General features: G+C 38.5%; 1 protein-coding gene and 1 long non-coding RNA gene across 3 annotated transcripts in view; one reads left to right on the forward strand and one right to left on the reverse strand.

Moving 5' to 3' along the window:
• The first annotated feature begins 3842 nt into the window (after nucleotides 1–3842).
• LOC134528055 (uncharacterized) lies at nucleotides 3843–25010 on the forward strand. The gene is made up of 3 exons (XR_010074339.1): nucleotides 3843–4226; nucleotides 18859–19052; nucleotides 23682–25010. It is a non-coding gene; the product is annotated as an uncharacterized LOC134528055 (long non-coding RNA).
• LOC134528053 (cystinosin homolog) overlaps nucleotides 9209–26273 on the reverse strand; it is a 77863-nt gene continuing 60798 nt past the window's right edge. For both annotated transcript variants that reach the window (XM_063361266.1, XM_063361267.1), the window contains exons 11-12: nucleotides 13512–13617; nucleotides 9209–10556 (exon numbers count right to left, since the gene is read on the reverse strand). In XM_063361266.1, the coding sequence (XP_063217336.1) occupies nucleotides 13545–13617 (73 nt within the window). In that variant the 3' untranslated portion in view covers nucleotides 9209–10556; nucleotides 13512–13544. The remainder of the gene's footprint in view (nucleotides 10557–13511; nucleotides 13618–26273) is intronic.

Below are 26273 nucleotides of genomic sequence, written 5' to 3' on the forward strand. Positions count from 1 at the left end.
CGTGAGGCAGCACCATCTGTCATCGGTCGCTCGCAATTTCTGTGCGGGGCTGGCCCCCAAGTGGTCGGAGCCAAGGGAAGTGCTCTGGAAATCCGAACCCACGTCATACGCGGTCCGTACCCCCCGGGGACGGCCTGCCAAGGTCCACAGGGATGACCTGCGGTTGGTAGCATCCGGGGTAATGGAAGGCGTGTCACCAGGGCCCAACTCGAGGGTGCCTCAATCAGAGGGCCAGCAGGTAACGAACCAGCAGGTTCTGCCAAAGGGCACCGCCCCACCATCTGATGATAACATGGGACTTGAGCCGATACATATTGCCCCCCCCCCGAACTGGAAACTCCAACTGCCCGTACACTGAGCCCTCCGATCGACACCGCGAGTGGCACCCATCAGGACTCCCCGATATGGCAACAGAATGACGAGGAGGAGACAGAGGAATGGGATGAGCCATCATGGATGCTGAACATGAGCTTGGTAGATGCCAACCCCCAGATGTCTGTCGATGAGTCAGGTGATGAGTCAGAAGGGGGGGAGGAAGGAACTGACATTGGGGGAAGGTACCCGTCACGCACGCGGCGGGCTCCAGTCCAGACGTGCTGTCTAGACAAACATGAGTCCATGGATATCACGCCCCTGGACGAGCCCGGGAAATACATAATTGAGGATGTCACCCCCCCCGGACGAGCCTGAGAGAGACCAAGTTAGCCATGCCTACACCCTGACCGAACCTGGGACATACATAATTGAGGATGTCACCCCCCCGGACGAGCCTGAGAGAGACCAAGTTAGCCATGCCTACACCCTGGCCGAACATGGGACATACATAATTGAGGATGTCACCCCCCCGGACGAGCCTGAGAGAGACCAAGTTAGCCATGCCTACACCCTGACCGAACCTGGGACATACATAATTGAGGATGTCACCCCCCCGGACGAGCCTGAGAGAGACCAAGTTAGCCATGCCTACACCCTGGCCGAACATGGGACATACATAATTGAGGATGTCACCCCCCCTGACGAGCCTGAGAGAGACCAAGTTAGCCATGCCTACACCCTGGCCGAACATGGGACATACATAATTGAGGATGTCACCCCCCCGGACGAGCCTGAGAGAGACCAAGTTAGCCATGCCTACACCCTGGCCGAACATGGGACATACATAATTGAGGATGTCACCCCCCCGGACGAGCCTGAGAGAGACCAAGTTAGCCATGCCTACACCCTGGCCGAACATGGGACATACATAATTGAGGATGTCACCCCCCCGGACGAGCCTGAGAGAGACCAAGTTAGCCATGCCTACACCCTGGCCGAACATGGGACATACATAATTGAGGATGTCACCCCCCCGGACGAGCCTGAGAGAGACCAAGTTAGCCATGCCTACACCCTGGCCGAACATGGGACATACATAATTGAGGATGTCACCCCCCCGGACGAGCCTGAGAGAGACCAAGTTAGCCATGCCTACACCCTGGCCGAACCTGAGACATACATAATTGAGGATGTCACCCCCCCGGACGAGCCTGAGAGAGACCAAGTTAGCCATGCCTACACCCTGACCGAACCTGGGACATACATAATTGAGGATGTCACCCCCCCGGACGAGCCTGAGAGAGACCAAGCTAGCCATGCCTACACCCTGGCCGAACATGGGACATACATAATTGATGATGTCAACCCCCCGGACGAGCCTGAGAGAGACCAAGTTAGCCATGCCTACACCCTGGCCGAACCTGGGACATACATAATTGAGGATGTCACCCCCCCGGACGAGCCTGAGAGAGACCAAGTTAGCCATGCCTACACCCTGGCCGAACCTGGGACATACATAATTGAGGATGTCACCCCCCCGGACGAGCCTGAGAGAGACCAAGCTAGCCATGCCTACACCCTGGCCGAACCTGGGACATACATAATTGAGGATGTCACCCCCCCGGACGAGCCTGAGAGAGACCAAGCTAGCCAGGCCTACACCCTGGCCGAGCCCGGGAGATACATTATTGAGGATATCACTCCCCTGGACGAGACTGAGGACAATACCTCGGACAAGTTCTTGCCCCTGAAGGGGTGCCTCCCGCCGAACATCACACCCGAGCAAGCGGCAGCCCCCTCCCCTCCACGGCGGCCACAGAGGACCCGCAGGGCTCCGGTTCACCTTGCTGAGTACGAATGGACCAATCATCAGGGCCAGGCCAGGGACCCTACAGTGCCACCACAGTGCAACTCAATGGAGCTTATCCACATCAAAACATCACTGCCCCTACTGAGGGGGAACGAGCATAGTGAGGGAGGCACACAGTCATTTTCTTGTTTGAAGAGAGATGCTCAGGGCCTAGAATCTCACCCCAGGCATAGTACACCACCCCAGTGCCGCGCTTCGAGTGCGTCACCCCCGTGCGATCATTGTGAGGCGTCGGTGCACATAGCGGCCTCAGATAGAGGGGGGGCATTTGACGCCAGCCGATAGTGCGCCTCTTAGTCGCACAGGCCGCGATGCCTCTCCGACGCCTCTCAAAGCCGTGTGCCACGAACACGCCCGCGCGTGCAACATGGTGCAACGAGTGTGAGTGCACCGAACGACCCGCAGCTAGCACCACTACCGGCCACCTCGGCGGAAGCACTCCGCCGGGTGTGGCAATGTGCTTCCGCCGGACTATAATAGCATCAAGGGCACATGTTTTCTCTCACAGACATAAACTATGTAATGTATATTTCATCAAATGTTTTTATTTGTTAATTTCATTGTTCAACGTGCGAATAGGTCCTAAACTTGGCCGCGTCTGTTTCCCGCGCGCTGCGCTTCTGGCGCGCAATTGGCAGGCCTGCTGTAGCGCTGTGCTACACGAGTGAGTCAGTACCCACCGGGAGCTCGAAGAGGCTGGTCGTCTTCGCGCAACGTTGAGAGGCCACCTTCGCGCCAATTCCGCAACCGCATCTAGATCGTGAGTACAACACCACTGGCCGTGCATCACCGCGCATCACCGCGCATCACCGCGCAGGTCTTAGCAGCAACGTCCGCCACGTACTGTTCGCTCAAAACTCCCCCCTCTCCATAGTAAGCGGGGTCATCGCCGAACAGCCGTACACGCGCAGAGCTCTCTAACCCCGAACAGTCGCGGCCAGGGGATGGATAGCACCATGTAGAGGTTGATGTGTAATAAAAACCACACTTCACGTAGCAGAGTGCATCATTTGTAGTATAAGGTGTCTTGGGTGGCCTAAACAGCCCAAGGATCACCTCTACGGACACGTCCCTGCCTCCCGCCACTCGGCCGAACCGAAACCCCGAGACCCATCCCGCAAGACTTGATAGCTTTGACGGGGAGGCAGCCGGAACGGTGTCACTATGTTTTATTTTCAAAAAATTATTGAAAAATTAATAATAAAATATTAAATAACAGTAAACAAATACACCATAGAAAAATGTATACATTAAGGACATTAATACTAGTAAAAAATTATGTTACACCAAAGAGATATGAAAGTGTAGATAAAATGGTGTGAATTAAACACTTATTTTATTTGTACATATATTTCCATGGTGTTAAACAAAATTGTGTGGATTGGTATTCAATATCAGTCATCGAAGTATATTAATTAAAATAACACATCTTTACTTTTTATTTGTATGTAGCCCATATTTCATTGTATGAATATTACATCACATTGATGCGCGACGTGCCGCGAACGTCTGTAATCTCGAAGCAAAGCAATGTTTTTCTACCTTAATAAATATCTTAAAAGAAAATTGGTTAAATGTAGCATAATTTTTCTCAAAACATCATATATTTTTCTGAGTTGTAGCATAAATATGTTTCAAAAGGTTGGCAACACTGGTTACTGCCCTAGAGGCACCACTGGCAGCCGAGCCTTGCTCACCGTAGAGGTGGGTTGTTACAGCAATTTTCGGTATCTGTTGCTCACCGCACCACAACCTGTTCACCGCGCCTTTACTGGCAGCCGAGCCTGCCTACCGCGCCTTGTCAGCAGCCGCAATCCGGAGTACGTCGACCTAGTCCGCGGAGTAGTTTAGTGTATAGGGAGACTGTCGGCATAAAAATCGAGTGTTAGAATAAAGCTTGTACCACGTCTCTGAGAGTGTCCTTTCGAGGTGAGGGAGCTCCTCGGGGACCTACCTGCCCAGCCAGCCAGCAGGCCATCAAGCAAGTCAGCCCTACTACTGCAGGGAAAGGAATACCGCAGAGCCAAACCAGCCGCAGCAAGTAAGTAGGCATCAGACGAGGGACACTGGGAGCCATTTTCAGGGCATCCCAAGGTGGGGGGAAAACCTTATACCTACCCCTCTTAGGAATCTCCATTCAGAGGGTACTCGTGCCAGTCAGGCCATACCTACCTTCTTATCTAGGCAGAAACTGAGGATTGACGCTTAAGGCCATTCTGAAAGAGCCAGGTGCCATGCGAATGCACATTGCACATGCATGTTGTAAATTCACTCTCATAATTTGTTCATAATGTGCCTAAAGAAGTATAACATAACTCCACTTATGTATTATTTGTATGAAGCTTTTTTTTTTAATCCTGTCAATGATTGTATTTTTCACGCACATTGTAAAGATTCACTCTCTTTTTTTTTTTTTTTAAAAAAAAAGAGTATATTATAATCTCACTTTTATATTTTTATTTGAAAAAATACTTGAACATGGCTGGTACACGTGGTGAGCTGCAGCGAGGTCGTAACTAAGGCATACCTCCAACGGACGCATGTGTAGCAACATAATCCTAGCGCATGTGCAGTTGGAGGTATTTACCAGTATGGCTATTTTGCTACAGCTCACTGCATACACTAGCCGCAAGCAGGGTCTCCACAGTTAGTACTTTCGTACTAGATCTAGTACTTTTATAACTTTTTTAGTGGTTTAGTACATTTTTCTTTAATATAATAATATTATTGTAACTCCAATATGTTTTATTATTAAGCGTAATTATTTTTAAAAAACTATGGAATGTATGTGTGTGTGGTGTGATATTTTAGTTCGAGCATTGCAATGTCATAATAACTTACTAAATTGTTAAAAACCATAACAAATTATAATTTAGTACTTTTTTTTCTAATCTAGTACTTTTTTCTCGCCTAAGTTGGTACGAAATAATTTTTCCTTGTGGACACCCTGGCCGCAAGGAGTCCTCTAAAATTGCATTAACAAGTTACGCTCAAGTATTTTTTTCAAGAATAATTATAATTATATATATATATATCTTATATCTTTAAACGAGCAATTCTTTGTATATAAATATAATCTGAATCTCGGAAACTGCTCCAACGATTTTCATGAAATTTAGTATGCAGGGGGTTTTGGGGGCGATAAATCGATCTAGCTAGGATTCATTTTTAGAAAATGTCATTTTATCCGTGTTTTCAATTAATTATATATATATCTTTAAACAAGCATTTCTTGTGTGTGTGTGTGTGTGTGTGTGTGTGTATATATATATATATATATATTCTTTACAGTGATGAAGTGTTACCTCCACTGCTTATTGAAACAGAAAGTAAACGTGCAAACATCTGGAATTGAAGGCCACCATTTAGTAGATCTTATGCAATTTATGAGAGAGTATGACAAAATTGTAAACCACAAGTCTGTGTGTACAGGCGGGAAGTACATTTTGGAAAATGAACATCAAATTTACTTAGTAACCAAGTTACGATTTAAGTGTGAAATGTGCGACTGTCTCTCAAGAAAGTGAAAAGACTTTGAACACAACATTTGTAGGGGTTGTTATAGCCTCTGGAATAGGACTCAGTCAAGCTGAGGAGTTGTTCTCTGTTACTGATGTTCCAACTTTAGGCGCTAAACATTTTATAAAGCACGAGGAACAGGTGGAAAAGGTATGTACTTTTGTTTTGCACTCACATATTTTTATTTTTTCTACATTTCTTTGGGTTTTATTTTTCACCATTATACAAACTAAAATTGTCCTGGAAATTTTTAAGCCTTTCATTTCTAAAACAGGAGAGTTCGGTGTCACTATTTTCATTTTTTTATGAATCCTGTTTTATTCATAAAGATAGCATATTATTCCACAAATATGACACTTCAAATTTTCTTGATAATTATTTTACCAAACAGTGTCTTTTTGACTGATACATGAGCACTTTCTAATTCATTAAAAGATGATAATTTGTAATAAGCATGTATAATACTCATTGAATACGACAGGTATTCTGGTAAAAGTGTTTTATTCAAAGAGCTTGCTCATACATTCACTAACTCTAGCAGCTTTGGGTCAGTTAATTATTTATTTAATTTATAACATGCCTACCAACATAACTTTTGAGATAGGTAAAATATATAGGTGAGAGAATGTATAGACAAAAAACACTAATTGATAAGACTAACAAAAATAAAAATAACAATACATGAGACAGGCATTGCATAGAGGGTAGGCACTACACACAAGGCAGACACTACATACTAAGGGGCAAGACAAACGATATGACAAAGTCAAAACTTGGGTAAACACAAAATAACACAATCAGATACATAAAACAAATACATACAAGATTACATTAAGAGGATATGAAAAATATAATATTTATTTATGAATGATCAAATAAAAAAAAATACATTCTTATTAATTTAGGTAGTTCAAATTAAGGGTCATATGCATACATTTATCTTCAACATGTGACCACGGGCATGTGCCCGGCTGACCGGTATATGACAATGCGGGCCTTTACGGTTAAGAAGGCGGAATGCGGGTGTGAGAGTGTCCTTTTGGTTACACATGTCGCATGCAGAAGGAAATCTGTTCGGACACACGCTGTGCTATCTTACATATTACAGTTCACGATGAAACACCACAACACTGAAAATTACACTATGGGTCTCAGGAACAACTACAAGAAGACGTTGGTAGTCTTCACTCATAGTTCACATGCATCACGTGAAGAAGGCGGATACTGCACATTTTACATATTACAATATAGGCCATTTGGGCCGGAGGTTACACTGAACAGGAGCACCAATAGCAATCTAGTCAGAAGATTAGGCTGGTACCACATGGGTCAATTAAATGTGGGCACTGTTCATTTTCTGCCTTTTAATAATGATAAGTGAAGTGTTCGTGCACATGTCACTGCACTAAGGAGTGGCCGGCAAAACAGAAGAAAGGTCAAGGCCTGGGCCAAGATTCTTGTTCAGGTGTAGTTTTAATGTATCAGTGATAAAACTGCTCAATTGCACATGACATTAATTGTTCCTTACGTAAAAAGGACATGCGGGGCTGACTGCAGGGTTAGAGAAACAATGTTAATTACACTATGGATGAAGTAAGATCAGATGAGACAACGGTAATGGCCCCTGCAGTGTGGCATGCATCCAAGCCCAGAACAACAGGTTGTCTCTTATAATTATTACGTTAAAATTTTACAACGTGCTTATACCCTCCTGTCAAATTTTGCTAGGGCGACAATCAATCAATTAATGCTACACTGCACCGTGCTGGGTGCGTCACGCCACTTGCAAAACGCACGTGCCTTGCTGAGGCAGAAATGAAGCATAATGGCCTGTACAAGTAGATGGACCACAACAGGTGTTGTCAGCATAGTATAAAAAATTACTGGTACCGTATTTACTCGCAGAAGGGTCGCTCCTGCGTATGGATTGCACCCTTAATTTTGGGCAATCTAACATTTTCATCATAAGGGTTGCCCAGGAATATAGGTTGTCTCTCCAGTAGAATATAAGTGAAGTTTTTATGGTCCATGTCTAAGCTTATTGCCACGTAAGAAACACAGCACTGATGTCCTTCGTCTTTCCTCTCTTCATCCCTTATGGCCCTTCCTCCCCCCCTCTGCCAACACCTTAGCATTATCCAACAAAAATTACAAAGGAAAAGAATTCTATTTTTTTATACCCATGTATTCCTTCCTGTCTAATAATTTTTTTTTTACCATTGCCTTTCCCAAGAGAGAAAAGACCTTAAACTATTTCCTTGCAAAAATTTTTGTCAGTTTCTTCAATAAAAACAAGCAAGACTTGAATGGCATGTTGTAGTAGAAAGCGTAGAAAATCTCACGCAAAAACAATGTTTGGACAAGTTGCATCATAAAAAACTGTTGAGATAGAAATGCGATGATTGAGAACAGTGCCAGTTCGCAGTCATTATCAATGTTGAGGAAGGGAGGGAGGAAGGAAGAGAGAACCATAAACACTGTTGCATGGATGCACGCACTTAAACTCACTCACACACACACACACACATGCACGCACCCCCTCACCTTTTTCTCTCTCTCTCTGGCTGGTTTATTATTAGATTCTCTCTCACAGAGTGCCAGCCGGTGGCAGACTACCATGTCACTTACCAGCGCCAGGCAAGTAGCCACCCTAAAGACTTTTAAAGGTGTAGTTCATGATGCTTTAAACGTACGGCTGAACTATTTTAATTAAACAATTTATGTTTACTCACGATATATTTATTAAAAACCAACACAGGCTAGTTATTTAAGCACATTGTCAACCACAACAGTGCAATGTTAATTTTATTTTACCCAAAATGGATAATTTGCATATGGTTCGCAGTATAGATTTTATTAAACCAAAAAATTGGCATAAAATTTGCAAATCTGCGACATATACGAGGGTAAACACGGAATCTTTGTTTCTAACATGTTGTCTATCTCCCTGTGTTTTCTAAGTTACAATCCCTTTCCAATTCCCTGAGCTTTCTTTGTTTTCCAGATTTTCGTTGTCTAAAAGGGACATTAACATGTAATTGGCTGTTGTCTCGTTAAATGATGTAATGATAAAATGTTTTATAAATTAGGTAATACTACATTTGAGCTATTAATTTTTAGTTTACGTAAGTCAACCAATACAATATTATTAAGGATTGTTTGAAAATTTTTTTCACCATTTTTTCCTGGGAAAACAAGTATTGTAAGATGACACAAATAAATTTTCAAAATATTTCATGGATTGAGCCATATAAATAAAGCCTGTTTGTTATAATGTGAATGTAATGAGAATCATAAATAATAACATGCCTATGCAATAAAATTCAACCTTTGACTATATTTATTTGAGAAATAAAATATTATTTCATCAATTATGTATATTTAATTTTTCAGTCATATTATAAATTAAAATCAATTTAATTAATTTTTTTTTATTTCTGAGCTGAAAAAAAGGTTTGAACCAGCTTGAATATATATATATATATATATATATATATATATATATATATATATATATATAGAGAGAGAGAGAGAGAAAGAGAGAGAGAGAGAGAGAGAGAGAGAGAGAGACATATACATGGTAACCACTTAGCAGCCAGTTAACAGATATTGTATCACTTTAACACATATAAGTAAATAACATGAGATTTTGAAGCTGTAAACCAACAACTGTAGAAAGTAAACAAAATTATTTATTTTTACTATATTTTTGTATGAATTTTTATAAGCTTTTGTATGATTGTGCTTTGCAAACTTCAGTGAAACCGTTAGTGATTTCATTAAAAACTAATTTTCATAAGATTCCAGTATTGTTGACATCATAGAAAATTTCTTGAAGCTTCAATTGCCAACAATGCATAATGAAACACATATCTAAATAATTTTTTTCAGTAAGCATTTTGCTAAACATCAAAGTATAAAATATTTGTGGTCAGAATACAGTATCACCTCATTGGTTAACTATCTTTAAAAAAGAGTTTATACTGTAATTAAAATTAAATGGCTTCTTAATCCTGATATTCATAAGCACTTCTAATAAAACATTAATGTGAAAGAATAAATAAATTATCTGGCTGTGGAGGTATTCACCACGAGGCATATGGTCAATTGCAATATTTTATTAAAAGGTAACATCTTTAAACTACATTCGTATGTCATGTACAACATGTAGGTAATATAAAATATTTAAAAAATTAAAAATAATTAAAATAATTAAGTAGTCACAAAGCAATACATTCTTAATGCAAAAAATATTATTTGCTATTACTATAAAACTGTATGATAAGTATCTAATAGAAGTAACAACAAACACAAAACTAGATACATTATAGAGAAGTCTCATAAATGGCCAGTGCTAGCAGGCCATGAACATAGATGGTTATTTACAGTCATAACATTTTAACATGGAATTCATACCTTAAATTAAGAAACAGCCAAACAATTAGAAACTCAATATATCACACATAAAAAATTACTTAATAATATGTAGGTTTAATATTCTGCAAGGTCACTGATAATAATGATATATATAAAAAATTATGCACATATATAGATAGCAAACTCTTGCAACCTATGTCCAAGCTTTTGAAATTCAATTTCATTCAAGCATATGCAGACATACACAGCAATGTCTTTGGCATGGTTTAACCTTGATGTACATCATAGAACATTTACATCGCAGTCACAGAACATAACCATAAAAATAGCAACAAAGGCGAAATATGATGAATGAGCATTCATAAGTCCCTTTTACAGTACAATAAGCTTTTTGTCTGAAGCAATTTGTCCTTGAAGTCACTGAGGTGATTTCAGCAAACAGTTGGCTTCAGGCTTGCAGTCCAAACATCCGAGCCTGTCGCACAAAACAAAGACTCATGCGAGTTTTAACATCGCAGAATTTTTGCCCCCTACCACCAATAACACTTTGACTGAGAATGTTTTATGTTGATGTTTTCTGAATGTTTCATAATTATTACAGTAGAACCCTGTTATAATGTTTTTCAAGGGAGCACAAGAAAAAAACATTATAAGCAGGAAAACGTTATAAGCAGGAAATCTCAATTTAGCACTTAACAATGTTTGAGCTTTGTACCAATGGACTCACCAAGCTATGTAAACAACTTTAATGTTAAAACCAAAGATAGTATACTTGATACATGAATTTTCTGAAACAAGCCAACAATTTTTCAACTTTGTCTTGTTCCCTGGTTAAATTTTGTTTGTCTTTAAAGGTACACTGTCACATTTTTTGTAAAATTGTCTCACGATTCATGATGACAACGTCTACTCCTTCGCCACCTGAAAATGTTTAATTTTGGGCTTCCTACGTATGAATGAAAAAAAAAGTTATTTGTAAGCAATAGAAAACACTTTTAGTTATGCCCTCGCTCAATGGTTGGCAACTTAAATATCGTAGGACTATGTACGTGCATCTGAATACCCACTGGAATGGCAAGGAAGAGAAGAGTTGACTAAGGGTGCCAACTGACACGTAACAATGAACATTATGTACCTTCAGTATATTGCATAAAAATGTATTTTAACAAACTTCATGTATTGTATGGCAGTGATTGTAAACATAAACATACATAAAGGAAACTTTTTATCGTAAGTGTTGGAATAATTTGGTTTTAAAACATTTTCCCCCCATTTATTGAATGTTAGAAAGCAAACATTATAAGCAGGAAATTACACTATTTATGAACGTTATATGCAGGAAATAAATACATTGTCCTTATGGGGGAAATATTGGGACTTTAAAATTATGACATTATAAGCAGGAAAACATTATATGCAGGAACATTATAACAGGGTTCTACTGTATGTACTCATGTTTCTTCTATTATATATAGTAATTTAAGTTATTTTGTTTGTGCTTTAATATTATTAATGATTTGGGTTAGTTCTAGATAAAGCTGAGTGTAGTGTGTTTTATTATTAGTTTCACTGTAATTTACTTAATCACTTAAAATTAACATATGTATTAATCATGTTTTGTCAAATTTTAAAGCATGTTCTCGATAGTAAGACTGCAACATTCTAGATCATTTTAGAAGTTTTCAAAAGAAAGGAAGACACGGGCACCACACTCTGCCGCCAGCAAGTTATTTTTCACGCCTAAAAATATTGGGAAAACCCAGCACGTGAGCGCACGACTGCGCAGCAATGAACCAGAATTTTCACTGGGTGCTGCCTCGCCAGCCAATCAGAGCGAGTTTTGAGGTGGGGTGATGTGACTTCCCAGACTTTCAGAGAAAAACATTTTTCAGTATTTCTCCTTAAATTGTGATTTTTCTGGATCTGTGTTGTGATTGGTCTGTTTACACGGGGTTGCCTCCCTTTTGTTGACACTTTTGTAAAGGAAAACAACTTTGTTATTGGTTTAGTTGTAGCTTGATCGTTGCTACGTGCGGTCGTGTCGTCGGCATCTTGCAATTCCCTTTGCCTAATTACTAAGCAATCTTGCAATTCCAAATATTTTGATACAGCTTGCAATAAAGCTTCCATGCTAATTTTTTTTTGTTTGACATGGCATAGGACTCAGCTTTGGCTATTTGAAGTCTCTCTCTCTACAGCTTTAGAACTTCCGGCATTTTTATTGTTTTATTTTAGGACTTTTTGTGGCCCGTAAAGAAACCCTGCTCGAGGACCATTATTTGCCACTACTTGTGGCTCCCAGATCGGTAAACTATAGTGGATTAAGGTTATATAAAATTAAAACTTACAACTAACTACTCTGGTACTACATGAAATAAAATTACCTACAAAAAAAATAATTAAAACTTGATTTTTAACTAGTTAGTCATCGCCATAACTCTTGGAGTCTGTAATCACTAACATGTGGCACTCGTGTGATGGGTCGTGGGTTCAATCCCCACATCTCGGCATGACTCAGTCTTGTTCGGAGCCCACTATTGTACTGGAGTTCCCATCGCCTGAAGCCTCGGTGTATAGCTGCGAGATGTGAAACTTTAACCTTCCCTATTTTTTTAACATCTTTATTTAAAATCCTGGTTTTCTCTCGCCCTCTTGCTAATTTTAGAGACCTTAATGCACAAGCTGGTATTAATTTGAAGGGCATCAAGTGTCACCCAAGCACAGTGGTAGATACAGAAAATTATTTTGGAAGAGAATTTGGAAAAAAAAATTGTATTCAAAAACATAGGTAACAAGGGGTTTGGACAGTTACATTACCATATATTCAACACGCATCAATGCTTTCATGGTTGGTGATCCAGACATTGTAACAGCTTACCTTGCTTCACCTAAAATAACATACTGCCTTCACTGAGATCTCACATATTTTTTTATTACTTCACGGGGAGGGGGGCTTTATACACCCTATCCCTCCTTCCGCATCTGCCACTGCCCAAACCCATAAATGTGTTACTATTTAACCCTACCCTACACATTTACCAACAAAGCTTGGGTGTTTAAACCACTTATGGTGTAACCATTTCCATTTAACCTATATAGGAATTGTATGGAAATTGTGTTCTGTGCTTATTTCAACTTTGATTAGGGTTCTTTAACTGAACATGGAAATTTTATAAAAAAGTTTTAATAGTATTTTCATTCTTGAAAATACTTAATTCATTAAAGTTCTTCTGCAGTTTCTTTCTGTGAAATACAAATGTAGCACATTTTGGGCATAAAACAATTATTATTGTCTACAATGTTGAATTTTATTGTAAAAGAGACGGAATGTAATGGAATCTTTCATGCATTGTCAAATGTGCGACTATTCTTCTCGAAACCACCTACAAGTCAATATTTGTTCACCAGACATTGATCATCGATTACTTACAGCACTGTGGGCCTGAACGCTGGTATGCCGCCGTTACGTGTCTTCAACTTCTTGTGGTATGGCCACCGAGTCATATCCATGCAAGGGCTCATATCCTACTACATTCCTGAAACAAAACACAGCAACAAATCTCTTAGCTAAAACATCATTAATTATATTCTGTAATAACAATGCATTTTTGACATTGGGGAAAAATTATGTACATAACGAAACTTAAGTTTACAAATGAAGTACATTATTTTGTATTAAAGTAGAACCTTGATTAACTGGGGTAATGGGGAAGGGGGGGGGGGGGTGTATTGGTTATTGTCAGCACAGATAAGCAAAAATCATGGATAATCGAATTAAAATTTATTTAGGTCATACAATACAGAACAATTTTGTAAGTAATTTATACAAAACAAATGTACAAGTATTACTGACACTAATTATTAATTTTTGACAATATGTATCAATGAAATTATTTGTAATGACCTAAAATATACAGTTTCAATGAAAAATATGAATACAGTAGAGCACCCCTCAACCGGAATCATTGGGGGGAGGTCTATTCCGGTTATGGGAAAATTCCGGGTAAGGGGAGTTGCGGTAGGGCCGGCCTCCAAGCCGGTTGAATGACCTTCATTCAAGCAAGCTGGCAGGCACGTGTTTCTTATCTCTGTGGGTGGGTCCGTGCGTGAGCGAAGAGGACGATGAAGAGGGTTCGGGGGAGGTAGTAGGACTACAGCTGCAGTGTTGTGTTACTTCTGTGTTGACGTGCTAGTGATTCACACTTTCTGGAGAGTTATAGTCACTGCCACGCACAGTTAAAATTTCACATACACAAGAATAACACTTCAAGCATCTCGTTTAAAAACACAGAGATAGAAAATACAGATAAATGTAGACTGTTTAACCATATATTAAAGTATAAATATTAACATAATACATATTTGTACACTAAATTACTGTCTACAAACTGAAAGCATCACACATTGGAAGTAAATGTTACTCGCTATCACGTGTGTCAGCGTGTTTAGTGGTAGTCGGTGTACATACTCTCGGGCCGGAATTTTCCGTTTACTTGACATAGTGAAACAATAACACTACTTATAGCATAAACATCTTTCTAGTAATTCACGTCCGACGCAAAAACCAGCGGTGTATTTAAGCAATGCGCGGGAAAGACTGGCTATAATTAGCTCTCTGACAGACGTGCGCGCGCGCGCCTACAAGACATGTACAGTCAGGCAAAAGCAAAAACACCTCGTTCCAGTGCGGAAATGTTTTGTAATGTTTTAATATTTTTTTGGAAAATTAGTTCCGGATATCGGGAGTTCAGTTTGCGGGAATTACGGTTGAGGGGTGCTCTACTGTATATATTTACAGTTTGATATGCATAGGTACATGCAACTAAAGGTTCTAGAGTGCGAGGGTTGGGAAGGTTCTAGAGTGAGTGTGCTGATTTCCACAGGGCAGGAAGCGATTCTCGGAACGAAGGGCAGTTCCGTACTTGTAATCCAGCTTAACCCGGACCATTATTTCTTCTCACTGGCAATTCTAGCCCGTTTCTACTTTTAAGATGTAGTTTTTAGTTTTACTACTTTCTTGTCCCTTCCCTAATGAATTACACTTCGCGGGCTTGGTCCCCCCCCCCCCCCCCCCCCCCAAGTTTAATTTTTAATAGAGACCTCAGTTAACTGAATGTCCGGTTAATCGGTTCACGGATAATCAAGGTTTGACTGTATGTAACAATTAGGTACTAAGTATACGTTTATTGAAGACACAGAGCATCCCCAGTTCGTGTTATACAATGAAAATATTCAGTACAATTAGGCATCTAAAGAATAAAAAATGATCTTCAAAACTTTAAAAAAGACTAGTCGACTCTTTTGCTGTGCACCCTGGACAGTGTCCCTACACAGTAGTTGTCACAGTGCATCACAGACACACTGAGACAACAGGGGACGAGTGCCTACATGATCAGTCGGAGTGGAATGAACGACCAGCCAGGCATGGTGACGACACCCGCGGGAGACGGGGACCCAGCGACCCGCTCACAGCAGCTAGAGTAGCTCGAGCCCGTCTTCCGGCTGCACATACCCTCACAGGGTGTCTACTATTAACTACCCACTGAACCAACTTCAACACTTTTAATAAGTTTCCTACGAGTTTTTTTTAATGAAAAGGTGATATATATATATATATATATATATATAAAATTCAATAACTAAAATTAAAAATTAAAAAAAATGTAACATGAAAATTTATACTATTCATAGATTTTTGAGTTATAAAAGAGCTAAAACCTTTTCAGAGAGTATTTCCACATGATTTATGAGAATAGTCTCTAATTATTTATATTAAACTGAAGCAAGGTGTCAAAATTCGTAATGCAACTAACCAAATGCTGCTGGAAATTAAATTTTCGTGGCTTCCAGCACCATTACTGCTTATTTAAGGACTTTTTCGTGACCAGTCCTTCAGTTTCCTTACTTTTTCAGGACTTTCGCGACCTGAAAACAACTCTGATAAAATTAATTTATCAGGGAGCATCGAGACTGAACCTTCCTGACGCCTAAGTAAGAACGAGGCACCAAGGACAAGTCACGTCCTGAGATGTCTGTGCTCTCTGTCCTCCTATGCACGGTTCAAATAAATAGATAGGGGTAGTGCCCACGACATAGTTGCTTAATCCAGGGGCACGTCACCAAGATACATTCTCAAGCTATTCACTCAGTAAATCAAGGCTGGAGATAGAATACCATGATAGTGTGGCTTCGGAAATGGAAAATATTTTAATGGTCAACCTAATGCACTGGTAACACCAGTAGCTGAAAAATGAGCTATCAAAGTTTTACTTTCAAAAGAATGCATAAAAACATTGCAATTTTGTAGAGGAAAGCACCCTCAACACTGCTGCTGTCGTAAGCAGATTCCAACATCTAGAAAATGAATATATCGTAGTGTGTAATGCAACTTTTAATATAATGTGTGTGCCTTGCACATGACAAGATGCTTGGTTGGTTAAATTTCCAATGAGAATTTTTTTTTTATGTAAAAAAAGAGTTTTATGATACCAGTGCAATTTTTAAAAGTTGATTTTTAACAGCTAATTGTGCACTAGTCTTGAGGGTAAATTGCATTTAGGCTAGAGCAATTAATGATTTAACTCGTTGTGAGATTTTCTACCAGAGAATTTGCATCATCACATCTACATCATCTACATCATCAGCAGATGTACAGTTTCAGTGTCTGGGTGGTTAGTATCACTGCATGGTGATCACAAAACCAAGATCACTAAACAATGTGAATTTCGTTGCATTTGTTGGCATTGTTTGAAAAAGTTATGCAACACTGCCAAGGAAAAAAAATGTTTTAGCATTTTATGGAAATAGACTGAATAAGCAGTGTAGTAACTATAAATTAATCCAATCCACTTTAATTCAAATACAAATTTTTAATTTGATTCTTACAAAAAAGAGCTTTTTATCCAGATCTAGATCTCAATAAGAGTCCGAAATAAATAATATGTGTGCAAACACACAGAAGTTTTTTTGTTTTTAAGAAACATTCAGTGCATTAAATTTTCATTTTTAAAATGAATTAATAATATTTCCATGTTTAGAATGTAAAAATTTATTTCTGGGTCTAAAATTTCACCTGATGTGCTGAAAAAACTATCCCACAGCATTGTAGCTGATAGCAGTAGCAGATACAAAAGAACACTACTATGATGTGCTATGAGCACAATAATCTATACATAAACTGGATATGTTTTCACTTTTTTATAACAATCTTGTGTGTTATCTGAACACTGACCCTATTCAAGCAGTGAGCTCCATAATACTATGGTGGTGTATTAGAATATATTATAAATAAAATGTGAGCGAGTCTTTCAGCACTCGACAGTGATGTGTAAACATCTAGCCTTGGTAATGAGCAAATTCATGTGTTCTCATGTTGTTCATGGTGCAAATAAACTTATAACATAAAATTCGGACACAAAATTTAATGTAGAATTCTTTAAAATAATGCCAAGCGGCGTGATAAATATACTGATCAATGAAATATCAGCTTTTCGAGTAAATAACCCAAAGTTCTGGACACGAATCACACATTTACATTTGCGTGTGCCGCTAGAAATCGCTGCGTGAATCATATACTTTGCTTGCCGCCATCACCTGCAGATGGCAGCACGAAACAAACGTAAATTTTAAACTATTAGAAAAGGCTCCAATAAAAGCGAAAAAGGCATGAAAAATCCTGAACCCTGTTAATGGACCTGATTTTCACCAAGGAATTTTATTAAAACTGTCCATATTGTTAAAATTCATTAAACAGTTAGTACTTTAAAAATTCTGCACAAGTTAGAAGTAACACTTCTATGGCATTACTAAAATATTAACCGGAAACATTTTAAAACACATATTATAACACTAAGTATATGTTAGTACATATCAAACGACTGAAATCAGTCTGTAAATAATTACTACAAACAAACCTTAAAACTTATTGAGGTTTTTCAACATTATTATATATTATTATATTAAAATGTTATTAAAACGGTAAAAAAAAATTTCCAGTGATGAGATTTAAACCACATATCTTGAAGTTAACAAGCACGTGGTCTATCACAAAACTATCTGAACAATTTGAGTTTAGGGAGAAGACTATGTATTATGAAGAGAGTAGTGTCATTTTCCTAATGTATTTTTAAAATTGAGATTACTTTTTTACTATGACTGTTTTAGTTAACAGAATATATTCCAGGGTATTTTCACATTCATAAAGTTTCATTTGGCACACCAATATCTTTGGTATGTCCCTTAATGTTTATAAAAATGACTAGACACTGGTTTATGTTGCCACACGTCAGTCCGCCATTTTTGTGACATATTTCTGTTCATCGACTTCAGTTTCATTTTCACGAAAATGTTTCCTACCCAATACAGTATACAGGAAGCTAAGATGTTTACTCATCAATAAAAAAACATATTATATTGTTTGAAATAAAATTGGTAAACAATTATGTTTGGTTATAATGGTTCATACTATCAATATCGATAACAAGTTCTCATTTACATGTAAAGCCTGACTTCTAACAAAAAAAAGGTTGCAAAATGAATACCACTGTTTTGTTAAGCCTATTGGTTATGGAGACCTATGTATAAGTACAAAACTGAACTAAATTTAAATTGTTAGCATAGTGGTTTCTGGGATCTTGAATACATTATGTTTGAGAACTATGACGCTGTTAAACCAGCACCGGCAAAACTAAATAACTTATGTGACTCTTACAGATTTCTAACAATTAAATTTGTTTACAACGTATCATCACCTTAATGCAAGAAAGATATGGTTACAGGAGGGCTGCAAGTCAACAACATGAGGATCGCGAGGCAGCGCCCCGCTGTAAGATTACAATGTACCAAGCCAACAGAGCCAGAGCTTTACAACAAAGAACGTGTCCTGGAAGAGGCAGCACGTTTCAACGTTTACCACGGGTCAGCACGATAAACAATTAAAACGAAGCTTTGGCCTCTATGTGGACGTATGCACGTAAGTGTTACACTCGAGCGTGGATGCGAAGGGCAGCAATGCTGCCTGCCCAACTCTCAGCCGTGACTCGTGAGTTCAGTTGCGCCCCTCTGAGTAGCGTTCCATCGAGCTGTGTCGCTGCAGGAGGAGGGGGTTTGACGACTAGACAGCCTGGGTTCGACTACCGTTGCCAGGATACCCGGGTCGCGTTGTCTGCCTCGCGAGGGGGTTATAGCGCTGCGAGCGCTAAAAGGGGGAGAGGAAAGTCGGACCGCAATGTCATCCCCTAGTCTTCCCGGTCGGTATCACTCACAAACACATTCTTCGCAAATTCCCCTGGGAGCAAAAAAAATAAAAAATTGGGAGGGGCTGTGTCGGGACACACGGCCGTTAGATTTTTACGTCAAACGTCTGTGCCAGCTGTATGGAAATGGTCATGCATCAACATGGCCATGAGTTAACACTGAAGTGGTTTGAAGCCTGCTGAAAACTTTAATGTTCTACCGGCTGCATTGTATCAGCCTTCAGAAAGATTATGAAAAAAAAGCTTCATGCCAATCACAGACAAAAAAATCTAAGATTCATTTACAAACCCAACCTTACAGTTCAAAGGCACCCAACACTTCTTATTATGCACACAGCAATGTTAAGTATGCTATAAATGTGTACATTGTGTTCCATTCAAATGATCACTCAATGAGAGACAAAGCAACTATGTTTTTTGTTAATAACACAGTTACTACTGAGAGAGATTAAAGACTAGGGTATTTAAAAAAAAAAAAAAAACTGAATAGCCTTTGTAATATAATCAGAAAACAACCTTTTCAAAAATTCAGTTTAAAATAAAATTATTTATTAGTATTAATATTGGAGAGAGGAAACTTTTAGTCAACATTTATCTGTTTTAGCATTTAATCAGTTCACACTGGAATTTCAATCTGGAGGATTTAAAATGGATTGACGGTCCTCACATCATGATTTTCTGTTTTACACTGTTTCCCAAAATCACCCCAGCAATGCTGTAGCCACACTTTAATTTTGATGGGTGTTCTGTAATGCTAATGCTACTCTTTCTTCTGCCTACTGCAAAGCCTTAATTTGTGACATTGGTATTTGGAAAATTAAAACAAAATATTTTTTCAGCCTTTGTGTGGTCAGCTGCTGTATCTACATGATTTTACACCTCCTCAGTATTTTTTTGTGATATTTAATGGGGGGAAAGGTGGTCAGTGGCGGCCCTAGACTTTCAGGGCCCGGGCCAATTACTAATGCCAAGCCCTGACATTATTTAGAGGGGCTTTATCGGAGGGTCTGGGAGATGTGAAATAGATCCCACGGATAAAAGTAGTTCAGGAAGCCTTCACCTGGAAAATTTAAAAAAGACAAAAAATTTGCTTCAAATTAATTTTTTAAAGCCAACCAGTAACTTAAATCTCATCGATGGTTTTACTAATTTATGTTAAGAAATTGTTATTCTTTCCTAATAAATGATACATGAGTTAGTTTTATATTTGCCAAAAATCAAATCCCGGTGCAATTGGTTCATTATATGAGGAATAATATTTCCTAATATAAAATCATGAAAACTCATCTGAAAAAAACAGTTTATGATCAGCATTTCTAATTAAATGGTTCCCTTTCCCATTATTTATTTAAATTTTTCACAGAAAACTAGAATTAAAAAAGGATAAAATTAAAAAAAGGTGTGACACGGGGTCCTTGCTAGGCGCAGGGCCATGGGAGTTTGCCCCTGGCTTGCCCTGCCCTGGAGTCGCCCCTGGACGGGGGTTTTCTGGATGATGAATCATCATGTACGTTAGGAGAAAGCTAAAATCATAAATGAAGGAACCATAACATTTCTGCTTCAACTTATACAGCAGCAGTATGCTGTCTTCTCATCATGCCTAGTGAGGTGGTTTTTTGTGCCAGACCCGACAGCTTTCCTGACTACGGGCCTTCACTCTAATTAAATACTATTATGGATCCTTACTATGAGCCACAGCCAATTGCCTCTCCAATATTCCTGATGTGAGTTGTGCATTGCCATCTCTAACGATGAAGTCGAAGCCATTAAATAACTGATCAGAACAAATGTGCATTAGCATACACATTATATTCTGATTCCAAGAAAACTGTCTCACAGAGTTGACTAGAATGTAATGTGGCCTCCTAGGTCTTATTGTGAAGAAACCTACACTTTCTTCTTCTGACTCGTGAGCCAAAGGTTCCAGGTTTGATTCCGTGTCAGGTCGAGGTTTTTCACTTGTAGAAAAATTTTCTTCCCTGAGTGCTGTGTTGTGTTGTCCCTTCACCACCACACTGTAGAAGGCAATGGAGAACCATTGCAGTATCATCTCACCTAGTCCATACCCGACATGCTGTAACCAAATAGTGACGAGTGTCTCAAATCCAAAACTGTAATTCAATTCTTAAGTGTGTGCCACAAAAACAAATCTAGATCCAAAGAGTCACGAACAAAATAATGTGTGAAAAAATACATAGAAATTTAAGTTTAGAAGGAACATTTTAACACATTATATTTATTTAAAAAAAAAAAAGCACATGTAACTCAGTACATATGAAGGAAGTGAAACTTCTTTGGCAATTCAAACCTTGACTCATAAGTATATCATAAGGGGTAAAACAGCAGAGAGAGAGAAAGAATACATTTTCTAAATATACAAGAACTAACAAAATTATTACTCACTTCAAAATAACTGCTCAGGATATCAATAATTATTGAGCAATCAATAATGATTAATTAAAGATAAATATTATTCACTGTTGAAATACACCATAAATAAAAACTGTGCGTATTACTATTTTAAACAATTCTGCCATTTGGAACATGCCAAATCTCTGAATGAAACATGAAATTGATAACAGGTAGCACTATCTATGCGGGATCTGTCTCAACAGTGCTCTCTACACTGCTGGTTGAACAAGGTGGAATGTGAGCACGCTGGTAGCAAATATAAAATTCAAGGCACTCACAGCTGACTGTGTAGGATACCTGTATCTATTTTCTTAAACAAGGGCATGCACATACTCTCTGTCTTATTCTTTTGTCCATCCATCTCTTGCGGTTCTAAATTTTTTTTGGGCAGAGGACTAATCATCGCACAAAGAGAATGAAAACGAGCCCAGTAAAGTATATAGCATTGTGCTCTCTTTATATCTCTATGGCCAAGTACTTATTCTGTGTCCTTTTTACGTCAGAGACTTTTCACAACAATGTTTCACGAAAACGCTGCATTAAAATTTGGCCTTGAAATTTTACTCTCATTGTGCCCAAAAAGTTTCACTTCAAAAAACATATTTACATGTTAAAGATATAAAGAATGTATTTTTATGTCAAAAATATTTCCTGAAGAGTTAAACAAACATTTACAAAGCATTGTCGCTGAAGCCAGATACAAAAATTTCTTTGATAACTTCTGTAGGGATAAATAGTGGATTCCTTATCAACTCAGCATATGTTAGTGTTTTAATTTAAGAATTTTCCTTCGTGAATATTGTTCTTTGACTATTACGCATTGAGTATCAAATCTTTTGAGAGGTATTTGATTTGATTGGTCTATCCATAGAATTTATATATCATGTCATAATTCAAGTGAGTTTAGGGAAATAATATCCAATAACAGGTTCTCCAGTTCACCCAACCACAAACGTGGAAACGCAACAGACATGTTCTAATGCAGAAACTAAGAATAGAATCGCAGTGATATAAGTGATGTCAGATAAGATTCCTTACATCAAAACCGGCTAAAGATAATGCACAAATATAGGTGATGAATGTTGATTAGTTCATACATTTGGTACCATCAAAGAATTCTACGCTATCTAAATTCAGGTATTAATTCTTAAGAACTTAAAAAAGACCTTTAAGGTGGATAGCTCTAGGATTTGCCTCATCGTGAAACATGCAAATCTGTTGCCACATGAAACTGCACATGTCAGACATGATACCGTACTCATAGTCTCGTAGAAATTCTCTCCAGTGTGTGTGGCGTTCTGCGAGCCAACACTTCTCCAAGGCATTTAGAACAGTGAGTTATAATCCCTCCAGATGACCAAAAAGCTTAGAGCTACAACTGACTCGACCGGTCTGCAGGCACTAGAGTTGTATTGCTCTGCTTACCTACACAGATGTCATGCAGCTTTATCTTGTTAGTATGGCACACTTTCCAACTTATTTTACCCATGAAGAATACCAGCTCAAGTTGATAGCTTTTACAGCTCTTAGCATTAACACATTAACATTTATAATGTGGTGGGAATTCAGCATTTTTCAAAATCATGCAGCTAAAGTGCTGTTGAGACTTACAGTTCATATCAAGTCCAAATCGTTAACTCTTCTTTCAATAAGTTATGAAAATTGGTCCTCTAACTTCTGTCAGCTAGAAGTAATAGGTAAGATTTTACTAACAAAATAGTTACACTTCTCAAAATTCAATAACATTTACAGTATGTAAACTTGTGTATCATAAAAACGTTTAAATGTGCATACAATATTTAATGGAATACTCTTTATTCACACCATCTACGCGACAAATTTGTGCTAGTGGCCAACAGTGACACCGGCACAACCAGGATGCTTGTACCAACACCTCGGGGGCACGCAATGAAGCTGCATCCAACTTGCCCCAGGTTCCAGGTGAACGTTCTTCGGCCACCGCCAAACACCTGGCACCACGATGCGCAGAGGAACACAAGTTGCGGAGACTGCAGATACTGCAGAGCGGCTAGGCGACCAACCAGTCGACACCGAGATGCACAACCGACACCGTAGGTGAATGCCCGGCTTCCTCGAGGGCGATCGGCCAATCACGACGTGACCAGAAGCTGCCAGCTCACAGCAGATGACTTGATGCCCGGTATCTCAAACCCCCATGTCATAACGTGGACCCAGACACCCCAACAGAGGATAGAGCACGTACCGGATGATAAAAAGTCCTTCAAGAGTGGTTTCCCTGGTTAGGAGGGTGGGAATTTATCTTCCGGGGGTGCGCTAATTGCAAAGTACATCTCTCCCTGCTGTAGTTAATAAATAATAAATTTTAAAAACGTTTTTATATGTTCTATTATTTGGTGAAACTGGTTTGGAGCAGCAGAAGATATTCTTGAGATTAATTATTTTAGACTTCATTTTCATTAAATATGTTTAATTTATTTGGCCGTATTTAATAATACTATCTCCTCAGGGAAGGGGAGGGAGAGGAGATTGCTTGGGAGAAATTATGTGTGCGAGATACCAAATAAATATGTTAAAAAGATTATCAAGATAACATTTCTTATCAAGTTTTAAAATAACTAAAAACCAGTTAACAAAGGTGGGTAATTCATTTCTTAACTCCACATAAGGAATAAAAGCCTAAGTTATGAACTCTTTTAAATAAAAAGAAATAAAATTGAGAGAATACAAAACTTTTCTGAGCCATATTTATAAATTTCATGTTACAATTAAATTATTGATTATCTTGTTTGTAGTGCTACAGAGAAATCAACATCTTTAAGTTACGGATAGAAGAAATGTTCATCATAGTTTTTGAAACCAATGTAATTAAATAAAACAAATTAATATAATTGATGCAGCCATTGCAGAAAATGAATTGATTTACAGTTGTACAAAGTACAGAAAAATTTATTTATTCTTACAATTTATAAAGTTTTAATAATTATGCTCAACCAAACTACTGCTCTTAAAAATACGGGGGCACATTTTGTAAATGAGATTCCTCCCTAAGCTGATACAAATAAATTTTAACATTATGACATACAAACGTAAAAAATGTGGAAAATATTGATCTCTTTGCTTACTAGATTACATGAAAGTAATGTTTAAAATTCTGCTTATCCAAACATTTGTCCAATAAATAATATATTTATATTACCTAATAGACTATCATGTTCTGAGTAAAATTATCAATTATGCAGACACTGCAAATGAGAAAATTAAAATTAAAAAAAAAAAAAAAACTAGCCCCAATTCAAACTAAAATATGGCAATGTTTTTTACTGTTTCCAAGAAAATGAAATGTAAATATGTTAACATTCACTACTGTTACAATACTTACAATTCAAATAGTATCACTTATGTACAGATATACTTAATGATTCAACAATATTTGTGTAAAAAAGAGTGAGAAAATAATTACAAAATGCCATCATGTGTCTGACACAAGAACAATGATTTTATTTTATTGTTAACTAGAAATATTAGTGTAAGCAATGAAATGTCAGCATTTTAACAGGTAGGTACGTTCCCATTAAAATGTACATATGCATAACCAAACCTTCACATAGCACATCTTAAATTGAACAAATTTATTACGCCCAATGTTAATTTTACTGCCACAGTCTTGAATAGCACATCTGTAAATTTCAGTTAGCACAAAATCGCCACAGGCAAAAAGAAGTCATGCATGATGCCACGAAGTCTGCTTCAACTCAGTAAACAACAAATGTACCGTGGCATACAGTTAGCCATACGAGGGAGGAAGAGATGCACGCACAGGTCTGACTATGCTAGTGACTGTTGTACAAACATCAGCTATGGCAAATTGCAGCTATGGAGTGTAAAATATCAAATGTTTTTACGTCCGTGCATATTCCGCCAGGCCATAGTTGTCGCCCGACCACAGAACAGGCCGTGATGAACTTCAGTCTAGCCAGTGGCAGGTAACTTGCATGCACAAACACAAAGCAACATCTGCCCATTCGTCTGTTGGTAACTGTACGTGCACAAGCACCTGTGGTTGGAATCATATTGGAATTATGGTTTCCAAGTGAGAGTGTAATGAATCGTGTTCAAGTATTTGAGACAAAACTTGAAGTATTACGGCGTGCAGAATGTCATGAAGGCCTCACTTATGTTGGTCGCACTTTAGTTTTAAGCAAGTCAACAGTACACACAATCGTACAAAATAAGGACTCTATCAAACGTTTATATAAGTATGATGCTGTTGGTTGTACTAGCGGGAATATATTTGACATTAGATACCATAACAGAAATGAACAAATGATTCACATTGGAAATATTTTTTAATAAGTGCAATGAAAAAAATCACAGGCCTGACAGGATTGGTGTGAACTAAGTTGTAATACACGAATAATGACTTTAATTTTTGAAAAATTAATTTATAAATATCCGGACAGTAAAATCAGTTTCATTGACAGTAAAGGATGGTTTGGAAAGTTCGTGGAAAGGTACGTGACGTGAGTTGAAGGTCACGCCCAGGC

This window comes from Bacillus rossius, chromosome 1, assembly GCF_032445375.1.
Source record: "Bacillus rossius redtenbacheri isolate Brsri chromosome 1, Brsri_v3, whole genome shotgun sequence".
Taxonomy (NCBI): Eukaryota; Metazoa; Arthropoda; class Insecta; order Phasmatodea; family Bacillidae; genus Bacillus; species Bacillus rossius.